This window comes from Microtus pennsylvanicus, chromosome 8, assembly GCF_037038515.1.
Source record: "Microtus pennsylvanicus isolate mMicPen1 chromosome 8, mMicPen1.hap1, whole genome shotgun sequence".
NCBI classification, from domain to species: Eukaryota; Metazoa; Chordata; class Mammalia; order Rodentia; family Cricetidae; genus Microtus; species Microtus pennsylvanicus.
Genome location: NC_134586.1, coordinates 20,288,283 through 20,301,391, shown reverse-complemented (window position 1 = coordinate 20,301,391; position 13,109 = coordinate 20,288,283). Strand labels below are relative to the sequence as shown.

Sequence of the window (13,109 nt, the reverse complement as noted above, 5' to 3'; positions counted from 1 at the left end):
AAACAGAAAATGCATTTTATTCACAACTAGCTGGAAAACCCAAGACGAGCAAACACGCTGTGATCCATCCATTTACAGTAATGGAACACTACTTAGTACTAACATGGAGCAAATTGAAGGGAAGCAGACATAGCAGCTTGGATAAGCTATCAAAGGTATTAATGGCGGGTTAAAGAAGCCAGACACCAAAAGCTACACAACTGTATGATTTGGTTTACATGACTTTCTAGAAATGGCAAAAGTCACAGGACCAGAGAACAGATCAGCATTGCCAAGAGATGAGCATGGGGGAGGGGAAATGACGGTAAATGAAGAAATGTGGGGAGCCTAAACCTTCCTGTGCCTTAATCGTGGTGTGAACATACAACTCCATGCATTTGTCAAAAACCATAACCCATACACCATAAAGAGCATGTTTTGTTGATATAAATATAATGTGAAGTGTGGGCAGAGCTCAGTGGTAATCTGCCTGCCTAGCTGTGCAGAGGTCAATCCCCAGCAACACACACACACACACACACGTGCACACACACGCGCCTACGTTCTGCCTGGTGTGTGCTGCTCAAATCTACCTCTTTTACAACCCCGTGATAACAACCCTCATACAATGACAGGTCAGCCTACACAGATGCTTCCTCCTCCCGTGTCCCCCTCTCCAGCACACACTGTCACAGCCCTACCTATTCTTAAAGCTTCTCCCTCATCCACTCCAGGAAGCCTTCCGTGGCTCCTCCTAACCCCATCAGAACAAGTCATTTGTGCCTTAACTCTTCCTTCATCTTGAAGACCATCACTGCGGGCAGAGTGTGGACAGGACAGAGGATCAGCCAGCCACCAGGCCTTCCATTCACAGCTGCCCCAAATCGAGCACACAGTAGGTATTTTGTGGGTGCTGTGGGTCGGTTAAGGGCTGCAGTCTGAAGAGGGGAGCCTGCAGTGTTTTCTAGGGACACAGGAAGCTACCCAGTGTCTGGAGTCAGCCCCTCACCTGCTTAAACTCCACCCTCTGTCACCACACAAGGTCACAAGTTTACGGAGGGACATTTTGAGGATCTCTGCTCATTTCCTGCCTACCAGCCGCAGAGTTCCCAGGCCTGGCAGGCAGACCCTTGAGATCCACCTGCCGGGGGACTGGAGACTCAGAACTGTCATTTCTCATTTGCAGCCACAGGCGATGGTGTCCCTCATCTGAAGTCAGTTTCACAAAGCAGACCCACAGGGGCACAGGCCCGGCCCACCAGGACTCCTCAGGCCACTCCACAATCGGATTTTCTAAACATATCGCCAGCCTCTCCTTAAAAATTCCAACGAGTCTAGTTTTTAAGGACCATCTGTAAGTCAGTTATTTGACAAACACTTACACAGTGCTTGGAGGAGCTGGGCAAGGACCAAAGCCTTTAAATGTTGTCATTTAATCTTCACACCAACACTGTGAAATCGCTGCCGACTTTCTTCTTTCTTTGGCTGAGACAGTCTCATGTAACTGTGGCCGCCTTGAACTCTGAGATTCTCCTGCCTCAGCCTCAATCCAGAATGCTGGAATTACAGGTTTGTGCTACTGAATATGGGTCTCTATTAACACTTTTACCTTCATTCTGCATAGGGGAAACTGAGGCACACCACACAGTTAAATAACCTGCCGTAGAGAAACCTTTCTGTCCAGGTGGTAGTGGTGCATGCCTTTATACCTTTAATCCCAGAACTCGGCAGGCGGATCGCTATGAGTCCTTGGCCAACCTGGTCTACAGAGCTAGTGGGAGGACAGTCAGGGCTATATAGAGAGGCCCTGTCTCAGAGAGAGAGACAGAGAGACAGAGAGAGAGAGGAGAGCTAGCTTCCTGGGTGGACAGGACAGAGGATCAGACTCAAGCAGGCTGTCTGGAAAGCTATGCTAGCCCCGGGCAGCAGGTAGCAATCAGATGACATGTGGCTAATCTGAATTGAGATGCCCCATTACATGTGACTTTGGTTTTTCGAGACAGGGTTTCTCTGTGGCTTTGGAGCCTGTCCTGGAACTAGCTCTGTAGACCAGGCTGGTCTCGAACTCGTACATGTGACTTTTCAATACTCTATGAATAATGCCAACTAGGTCTTTCATCCTTTTACTTTTTCTCCCAGTACTGGGGACTGAACTCAGGGCCTTTCATATGCAAGGCAAGTTCTCTATCGCTGGCTGACCTCTCCCTATCCAATACAGATAAAAACATATTACAAAATGTTAGGGGATACTAAAAATGTAGCATAGAGTTTTTTGTTTTTTACATATTATTTTTAATGTTATATGTGCAAACGTCTTGCCTGTGTATATGTCTGTGCAGTTATACGCGTGTGCTTGGTGCCTGCAGAGGTCAGCAGAGGATGCTGGATCCCCTGGAACTGGAGTTAGATAGAGTGTGGGCTTCCCAACTGACATGGGGTCTGGGAACTGAGCCTGGGTCCTTTGCGAGAACAGTAAATACTTTTACCAGCTACGCCATCTCTCCAGCCCCATGTTTGTTCACTCTGAGACAAAAGTCTCACTATAAAGCCCTTGGGAGGCCTGGAACTCCATATAGAGACACATTGGCTTCACAGAGACCTCCCTGCCTCTGCCCTGAGCACTGGGACTAAAGATGTACACCACCACAACAGAACATTACATTTTATTTTCTATGTTTGCTGGGGGTGGGGCTGCACACATGCCACTTGCAGGAGGCGTGGAAGTCAAGAACAATTTGGGGGAGTGGGTTCTCTCCTTCTCCTATGTGGTACCCAAGGACTTAGCTCAGGTAACAACAAGCACCTTTACCTGTGCAGCCATCGTACCTGGCCAAACTCCAAGGTCTTCTCATGCTAGGCAAGCACTCTGTCATTGACTCACTACCCTGGCCCTTGGCTTTTTTGATACGGAACCTTATTGTATAGCCTAAGCTGTCCTCATACTTCAAGTCCTCCTGCCTCAGCCTCAAGAGGGAACCAGAGCCTTGAGCACAATAACCGAATGTTCTACCATTGAGCCGTTCCACAGTCTTCTTACTTAGATATTATTTCTGTCGGATAGTTCCCCTCTGGCATCTGGACTAGTACTCCATTCTGGGGTCACCTACCCCACAAGATGTAGCTTGATTCCAACACAAAGATGCCACACCCTCCTGCTCTCATGCACGTGTTCTCCCCCCCTCTTCCCCTCCCCCAATCTCACCTCCATTTTGGGAAGCAGCTCTCCCTCCCCTAATAGGGATGTCTGGTGGGAGAGTATCTCAAAATCACTAGTGGGGCCTCTCAGTGTACCGCAGAAGGGCTGAACAGAGGTATGCAGGTCAGCCATCCAAATTCTCACACAGGAAGAGAGTCTAGAGACCTCTCCACAACACCTACAGAGTCTAAGGTGGGGCTCCAAGGGTTGTAACTTCCATTAGGAAGTTACACACCTGATGGGCCACCTCTGCTGGCCACAGAGAGGAGTGGCTTGTCTTCAGGACCACAGCTTCCAATTCCCCATCAGCCTCAGTGAAGACATTCAAACACTGGGCTGGCTTGCATGGTGGCAAATGCCTAGAATTCCATCCAGCACTCCAGAGGCAGAGAAGTGGGGATCCAAAGTTCCAGGCCACCAATAATGAGTTCAGGGCCTGCCTCCATGAGACTTTGACTCAGAAGAGCCAGAGCCTGGAGTGACGACAGCTCAGCGGCTAAGAGCACTGACTGCTCTTCCAAAGATGCTGAGACCCGGGTTCGATTCCCAGCACCCACATTGGGTGGCTCACAACCATTTATATAGCTCTAGTCCCAGGGGATCCAACAGCCTCTTTTGGCCTTTGCGAGCATTACACACACATGGTGAACAGACACACATGCAGGCAAACCACACATACAATAAAATTTTTAAAAACTTAAGAGAAACACAAAAGCCCTGCCTTTCTGGCTGCCTTATCTTGCCCTTTGACCTCTAATGAGGCCCAAGATCTGGTAGGAATCAAAAGGTGTAAACAACCAACGTAGTGCAGAGAAGAACTGAGGGCCAGATCCTGATGCCCAGCGTTCACAAGCCCACACTATCTGCCCAGAAGCTTCAGGAGCTTCCTGGACCACAAAGTCACGGAGGGGAAGTATTCCCAATGTACCTCAATCCTACTGTGCTGAGACAGGTAGGATTTCCAGCCTGGTCTAAAAGAATCGTTCACAATGTGTTCTCCAAGATCCTCAAAGCTGTCAGGGGAAGAGCATCAGAACTAGCCATCCGTCACCAATGCCAGCACCAAACCACACAGTGGTCAGAATCGACATAAAATGAATAGACATTTTATTTGTGCTTAAATAAACCCACAAAAAAATGCACACACAGACAGACAGACAGACAGACAGAGACATACACACACAGAGAGACCAAAATGGCAAATTTAATTTTGCACTTTTTTCTTTCAGTGGTCCCCCAGTGCCCTATCGTGCTAGCTAGGCAAACGCTCTTCCACTGGGCCACACCTGGCAAACACAGTTCTCACAGAATAGATAGTCTCCACCTTTAAATGCCAGATATGGCTCTTGATGTGGCCAGAGTGTCATAGAACTGAGTCAAGACCTCATAACTCCACTGCCTCATCCCTAAATTGAGATATTACTGACGATTTTGGAGTTTTTTCCCCTCTCAATTTTCTTCCAGGTTTTCTACTATGAGTCTATATTAATTTTCACAAGTAAAAAACAACAACAACAAAATTAAAGCCAGTTGTGGTGGCTCACACCTTCTAATCTCAATAGTCAGGGGGCTGAGGCAGGAGAACTGCCCTGAGTTCAAGACCACATGGGCTCCAGTGTGTGACCCTGTCTGAAACCAACAGAAGAGTTGGACACTGGAGTGCTCAACACAGTTCTAAAATACTTGGGAGGCAGCGGCAGGGAGATAAGGAATGTAAGTTCACCCAGAGACATATATGAAGACTGAGTGAGGTCAGCCTGGGCTACCCGAGCCTCAGTCTCCATCCAATAAGAGTTGGGGATGTAGCTTACTTGCCAGAATGCTTGCCTGCCACGCTCAAAGCCCTGGGTTCTACCTGCAGTGCCACCTAGCCAGGTGTAGCAGCACATGGCTGTAACAAACACGAGGGAGGTAGAGGCCTGCAGGGGCCAGCGGTTCAAGGTCCTTGTCAGGGACAAAATAAACTTGAAGCCAGCTTGAGGTACACACCTCAGAAAACAATAAAACAATACGACAAAACTTGAAAGGGCTAGGGAGGCTGGGCAGTGATGACACACGCCCTTAATCCCAAGGGGAGGCAGAGGCATGCGAATTTCTGAATTCAAGTCCAGCCTGGTCTAAAAGAGCTAGTTCCAGGACAGGCTTCAAAGCTACAGAGAAATGTCCTGAAAAACCAAAAATGAAAGGGCAGGGGATGTGGCTCAGGGGAAAGTGCTCGCTTGCCCAGCCTGTCCACATCCCAGAGTTCAACCCCTAGAACTAGAGGAAACTGTTTTCTAGGCAAATATAAATCACATTTTCTTTTTGCTTAGCCTCCAACCTCCTAGAACATTCTATCAGTTGAGATGATAGAGGCCTGGTTCTGCCATCCAGGGCTTGCTCACTATCCTCAGTACCCACAGGGCTGACGGAGAACAAAGCTAGGGAGAGTTGTGAGCTCTCCCCTTAGGAAGCTCCCGTGCCTCACAGGAGGTGGAGGGTGAGCGCTGTATAAAGCTCCCAGGACAGTCCTTTACCCAGACACACCCCACACCAGCCACTTCCCCTGCTCCCAGGAAATCCACAAAGCTGAAAACCCTTCCTAAAGAGTTAGAGTGTTGTTCAGTGCTTGCCCCAACATGCACAAGGCCCTGAGTTCTAGACCCAGCATCACAAACAAAAAAGGAAAGAAAATGAATATTTCTTCATCCAAAGATTACACAGGGTGCATCCAAGCTAGTCACCTCAAACTCCATTTCTCCATAGAGATTTTGTGTAAAACTCTGACGCACTTGCCTGGCACGCATGAGGTCCCGGGATCTAGTTTCAGTATAGCAAGCAAACAAATCAACTAATTAATAAATAGAATAGACCTTGATCTAGAAATGGGCAAGGGATGAACAAGGAACCCGCACTCTGCCATTTCCAGAACCCTTGTCTTGTTCCTTGGAGAAATAACCAGGCTAGCTTATGTTCTCTCTACCACACCCCTCTTGGATGGGTCCTGGCAGTGGTCCTAGGGCCACTCCTGAGGCTGCTCTCAACCCCAAACCATGACCTGTGAGGATCTGGCAACCTGACTTCACACAAAGAAAAAATTCCATGGGCTGACTGACTCTCCCTTCTAAAGCCACGGGCCCCTTTGCTTCACAGCCAGACTCAGTCCCACCCTTCCATAGATGATGGCAAGATAAATGTCCAGCCTCCCAGAACATTCCGCCACCTGCCTCAGGCAGGAATCTCCCCCTGCCTGTCTTGCTCTGTGACTGAAGAAATCTCTGCACGGTTGTCTAAGTGATCCAAGGCTCCTCTCTCTTTACCCAAAGCTCTGCCCACTGTCACCTCCCATCAACTATTACTTGGGGCTCAGTGCCAAGGTGGAGGGCAGCCAGGTTGGACGGCAGCCAGGAAGAAACAACACTAGTCTTTCATCCTGGCCAAGGCAACTCACGAAGCCATCCTGGGGGCTCTAGGGGAAGGGGTAGGCACGATTCTGGCCCCGTGAGCCTGGCAGGAACCTGGCAGAAGGCTGCCAGACACAAGATCTTTGCTAGTGGGACACAGAACAGAGCACTCAGCCAGATAATGGGTCCTTCTGCACAGGTTTCGCTCTGAGTCAACAGCCCCCTTAGGCAGAGAGCCCCACCCCAGGGCCCACCCTACTATGTGTCATCAGCCCCTCCCCAGTGCCCTCTGCACTGGCCCTAACACTCAACCGGATATGCAATCCCATCCCCCAGGAGGGTCACCCTGGCCTTAGCACAGCTCCCATTTCCTGCCCCTGGTGACTCCTCTGAGGTCTATTGTTCCCATTGAGTTTGGGTCAAAGGAAGCTGGGACCCCACCCATGGGGGCCTGCCTGCCCACCCTAGCCTAGAAGCTGGCTCAAACCACTGAGCAGCAGGCCCATCTTCCAACCTTTCTGGAAGCTGGCCTGCGTTGCAAGCAAACAGATGGGCACAGATCTTGGCCTGAAGTTCTGGCGGGAAATTTCCCACAGATCCTGTCCCACCAGCTGAGGGCTCCAGGAACAACCACACAGGTGTGACTAGACTCTCCCCAAAACACAGCCTTAAAAAAATGACACGGAGAAAGCTACCATTCCACAAGAGGTCAAAGCAACACTGGAGATGTGGGCTCCCAACCCCCAGTGAGGCAGCCTGCCCTACCCCAGCCTCCACCTGGGCCCCTGGTCCTGGCGACACCCCCGCCCTCAGGGTTCTGGGAAGCAGCTGTTCAGCTCCAATTTCAGAGCTTTAAACAGAGCCCTTGTTCCCACTTCTGCCAACCAAGGGTCAAGGGGGCAAAGAGGGAAAGCCGCTCTCAGGAGCCCCGAATTCCCAACTTCCACCAGACCAGCCTCAACTACAAGAAGTCAGGGGCAATGCCTTCTACCTCCCCTGAGAAAGAGGAGACACAAGTTTGGCAATAGTTATTGCTTTGTGACAGTCACAGGCACAAGACTGCAGAATGCAGGCCAAAGGAGGCTGTGACATTTGCATCCTTGGATCTGGAAAGATGGAGTGGGGGTAGAAGCTTAGTGGCAGAACAGTGTGCTTAGCAAAGCCCAGGCCCTGGCTCCATCCTTAGGACCAAAACTCAAATGATAGAGTGGATGGATGCATAGATAATCAGACAGATGGATGGATATATACATACACACACACACATACATACATATACACACACATAATACTCCACACACATACACACATACATACACATACATGCATACATACACATATATACATACACAATACATGCATACACACGTACATGAACACATACACATACATGCACACATGCATGCACATGCATACATATACACATACACAATACATACATACATACACAATACACACATGCATACATATACATACACACATATACATACATACACACATACACACGCATATATATACATACACAATACAAACACACATACACAATACACACATGCACACATATACATACACATACATACATACATACATACACACGCATATATACATACACAATACATGCATACACACGTACATGAACACATACATACATGCACACATACATGCACATGCATACATATACACATACACAATACATACATACATGCACAATGCATACACACATACACAATACACACATGCACACGTATACATACACATACATACACACGCATACATATATACATACACAATACAAACACACATACATACACACATACTCCACACACACACAGCACACGTGGCAGAGCAATACTCAGACCTTTAGCTGGAGAATGATGCTACCCGCTGGCAAAGGATGGCCTCTCCATGGCACGAGACCCACAGCAAACACTCAGTTCATGTTGGCAAAACAAACACGGTGAACAGAGTGATGAGGTTTCCCAAGGGGGGCTCAGAGAAACGGTTGCTCAAAATCCTCTAGCTTCATGTGTTATCGGACCCTGGATCCATCCCTCAACATGGCAAAGAGAAGAGGGGTTCTTGCCAAAGCAAGCTGGGGGAAAAAATACTCCATTTCCCAGGGCCTTGGGATGTACTACCAGGGGTTTGGGATTTACCACCACCCCGCCACCCGGCCACCTCTCCGCACCTCCACTCCCCCTCATCCTGCCACCCCTCCTCACCCCCCATTCCCTCCTCACTCCCCCCACATGTTACTCATCAGGAAACTGAGCCCAAAAGCCTTATACATAGTGAGTCTCAGGATACACGCCCGGTCTGTCTAACCCCAAGCCTGTCCATTTTTTACCTGACAAGAGCTGCTTTTGTAAATCAGCAGTACACATGGCCTGAGCTGTTAGGAGTATGAGGTATTTCCCAGCAGACGATCTAATCTACATTAGCGTGATAGAAGGAAGGATAAACACAAGAGCCCCCACTCCTGACACAGACTTCTGTTCCTTCCTTCCAAGAAACCCTAGCTGCCATCTCTCTGTTGTGTTAATGAGGGAGACCTCTGGTGCCAAGTCTGTGACACTCACACCATGCTCCTGTCAATATCCTGGAGGCAGCCAGCAAACCCCAGGCAGCCCTCACCTTCTGAACTGTCACCAAAGCATTCCCGCAGCCCCACAGGAACAAGGTAGTCTATCAAGCTGTGAAGAAAGAGGGAGCAATCCCAACCCTGGAAACTGAGGCAGTTTGAATCCAGCATGGTTACAGACCAAGGCACTGATTATTAAGGAATAAGCAAGCCTAATAGTCTATTAATGAATAAGAGATTTTCCCTTTGAGACTCTAAGAAGAAGCGAACCCTGATATGTAGTTCAGGCGGTAAACATGGACACTCTTTTGTCCTTGAGGCCAACTTAGAAACACTACCAACATCCCAGTGCCCAACACGGTCAACTAAGCCTGGTGACTCAGGCCTGTAATCCCAGCTCAAGGCCAGATTGGTCTTTTAAGTCTGTCTCAAAAAAAGTTTCTTTGCTGTTGCTCCCCCCCCTTGGGTTTTTTTGAGGGGGTTGTTTGTTTGTTTTGAGGCTGAAGGATGAAAGTCAGTTTATGCTAGGGTAGCAACTAGGGTAGAAGTACCAGGCCAGGCTAGACTAGGCTTCTGTCCCCAAAGAAAACAATCTAAAAAGGTCTCTCCCTTTCCCCAAAACCCACCCTATCCCCTAAAGGCAAAGATCGGTCAGCTTCGCTCGCCTTCCAGCAGCTCTCTAAACTGTTCCGGCAGAACAGGATCCACTCTCCCTCAGAAAGACAGCTGCCTGGAAGGGGGGCAGGTGTAGGCAGCTTCCTGCCAGTTCTGCCCAACCCAGCCGGGATGGTGTGGGGAGTGGGGGTGGGCAGACACCTCCAACGACTACTGTCAATTTCTCACTGCACACAAAGAACTTGGAGACGCTGTCTCCTGCGCCGGTTCTGCAGGAAGAAATCCAGAGCCAGAACCAACATCCAGAGGAGGCATCATCACACACCCACTCGGACACTCAGGATTTCAGACAGCACCCTCTTCAAGGTGGACTGTAGTACAATGTACACACTGTCACGTTCAGCACAAATACACCTACTGGAAACAAAGTGAGTCACAGCGTACAGATCTCTCTCCCTCGGGTACACCCAAAATTTAGGGATGCTGGCACAGAGAGATCTCGCTTGAACTCACTCACAGAATTGGAGTGTGGGTGTGCCTGGAGCCCCCTGACATGTGCACCGCGGCGCCCCCCTGGGCTGCCTGCTAGGGTACAGTGCCTTGGATTTTGGGGAGCTCACGTTCATCAATCCTCAGCATGGGGAGACAGTGTCTCAAACCCTGGGGGACCTCTGCAAAAGGTCCAAGCAACACACTTCCCTCCGGGGCTTGCTTCTCCAGGCCAAAAAGTAGAAAAGGGTTCTGTTTCTGATATTCTGATACTTCAGCCAGGCTACCCTGCTCTGCCCAGCCCCTGGGCTCTGCCGCCCGCACGTGCCCCGCCGGTCCTCTAGTGCTTCCCGGGACCACTCGGGGACGCCGAAATCGTCCGAAGCTGGCAGTCTTACCGGTCCCAGGGTGCGGGAGGCAGGGTAGGAGCGCTCGGCTGGTTGCAGCAGGTCCGCACGGGGCGCCAAGTCTTCCAGCAGCAGCGACGGCTGCAGGGGCCGGAGCGCGGAGCTGCGGCGGTCCCCACCTCCGGGGCTGGAGTTTGCAGAGGAGCCCGGCAGGAATGCACGGAATGGGCGCTGGAATGAGACGCGCGCGGCTGGGAAGGGAGCGGAGGGAGTGGCGCTGCCACCCGCACATCGGGGAGGAGACCTGGCCGAAGAGGGGCCGGGCAGCGCGGCGGGGCGGAGCCCGGGGGACTGCGGGCGGCCACGGGACCGGGCACGGCCGAGACACCCCGGGACCCCACGCGGATCCTTCGGCGCCTCCCGTCGCGTCCACCCGCCTAGACTCTGGTCTGCCAATTTCCCGCTCTCATCCAGCTCCACACACTCCCGGGTGGCGTTGAGTCCTAGCTGTCTTCCACCCTCCACCACTTCCAGCTGAAAACCGTCCCCTCCGCCGGGGTGGGGCGCGCCTCGCTGCGCTCCTGGAAGGACGCGGACGCGAGCAGGAAGGGCTGTTCCTTCCCCCAGGCTGCTACCGAGGACTCTCGCTCCGGGAGCAGGAAGCAGGAACTCCCGGCGCTGCTCCCAGATCCGCCACCGCTTTCCCTCTCCAGCCCTCCCCAGTATTGGCCCCTTCAGTTCTCTCAGTGTCCCTTGGGATCTGCACAACTGTCACCTTAGAAAGCAGGAAGAAAAGGGAGACCCATCATGGGCTCGGTTGTAACTCTTGTGACTTTTTATCCTGTGAATTAGTCCACCGGATGCTACAGAGAATAATAAGGATATAGGGTCCCGGCAGGGGTTCACAGAGATCTGGAACTTGGCTGGGGACCCTAGATACAGGACAGTGTCGCCAAGTCTGGATGTTGTAGAAACGTGCCAGATCAACTTAGGAAAAACACGTGGGCTCGGGCTGAGTAACCAATTTGGCTTAAACCAATTACAGTTACTACATAGCTCCAGCACCCACCTTGTTGCTTCGGGAAACTTAAAACCAAAGAAAAGACTTGCTTATTTCCAAAAGTCAAGCTATCTCTGGAGCATTATCACTTAGTTTTCAGTGCTGTGGTTCTCCCAGTTTGCTCTCCTTGGCCAAACAAACTCTTGAAGGTAGTAAATGGCCGGATTTATCTTATCTTTTGCCCAGTACTAACAACAGAAGACGAGAAGTGTCTGCTAAATGAAGGGTGAGTAGCAGGAGAAATGTTGGAGTGTACCCAAGAGAGGTGATCTAAAGAGTCTGCGGAAATGCCGGCATCACGGGACTAAGTAGCATCCAGCCTTACAAAGTGAAGACTTTGAAGGAAGCAGTCCTCATTTGGATATATAAATTCTGGTATGCTTATTAACTAATGAGTCATATCAAAGCTTGGTCATTCCCATTCACATGAAAAGGGCCTCAGCACAAGGCAGTGTATCTGTGAGCGTGAAGTACAAACCGTCCTACCTCTCAGCTCAACAATCCTTTGTGGAGTGGCTGTTGACTCTGGCACCAAACTAAGTGCAGAAAGAGGCCCCTGCCCTCAAGAAGTTCACTGTCGGAGCAAGGCAGTAATTCAATAACGCAACATCCAACACGAATTCAAGAACGGAAACAATGAAATTCAAGGCACAGGGTGACATTTCTCAGTGTGACGTTTGCGCAGGGTTCTGTGTATACTGGGCAAATGCTCTGCCATCGCGCTGTGCCCGCCCCCCCATCCCGGCCTTAATTCGTTCTGGTTTTCCAGACTGGTCTATGGAGAGTTACTCGGGCTGGCCTTCAACTGGTCAATTCTCCTGCCTCAGCCACGGGAATAGCTGGAATTACAGTACAGGTCTTTTGCTGCAGAGGTCTGTGGGGTGACCTCCATCTAATTCTTGAAGGACACGGGAGTTTGCCAAGTGGTTTTCCAGAAAGGCTTGATGTGAGAAATTAAGAGCAGAAGTAGTGGGGTTTGGTGGTGCCCACCTGAAATCCTAGCTCGAGGGAGGATGCAGCTTAAGACTAGCATGGACAAAAGTGTAAGGGAAGTGAGTGCCCGACTGTGGGGCTCATACAGGCTGCGCTGAAGATGTGGCTGGCCATCACGAAGGCCACTTAGACCTAGGTGTGACTTTCTTGGTGCTATCATTAGACCCTCTGATAACAGTCTTGATTGTCCTGTGGAGACTCCCGTTCTGCCCTAAATACGTGCAGTCACCCTGAGACTAAACAGAGAATGTCGGGATCAAAAAATAAAGGTAAATTCAAGTGTGCTCTGTCCTTTAAGCTGAAAGAGAAGCTGTCACAGCTGGACAGCTGACCACATCACGAAGAAAGAGCTCTGGGCAGCTGTGGCACGGTGGCCTGGTGGTAAGGGCCTGAGTAGGTTAAAGCAGAAAGATCAAGCGTTCAAGCCCAGCCTAGACTATACTGCAAAACTGTCTCAAAAATAAAA

General features: G+C 50.3%; 1 protein-coding gene across 3 annotated transcripts in view; it reads right to left on the bottom strand.

Annotated features, from left to right (window-relative positions):
• Positions 1 to 11,021, bottom strand: part of Tead4 (TEA domain transcription factor 4) — a 77,832-nt gene extending 66,811 nt beyond the window's left edge. For all 3 annotated transcript variants that reach the window (XM_075982667.1, XM_075982668.1, XM_075982669.1), the window contains exon 1: positions 10,642 to 11,021. In XM_075982667.1, the coding sequence (XP_075838782.1) occupies positions 10,642 to 10,882 (241 nt within the window). In that variant the 5' untranslated portion in view covers positions 10,883 to 11,021. The remainder of the gene's footprint in view (positions 1 to 10,641) is intronic.
• Positions 11,022 to 13,109: the final 2,088 nt, after the last annotated feature.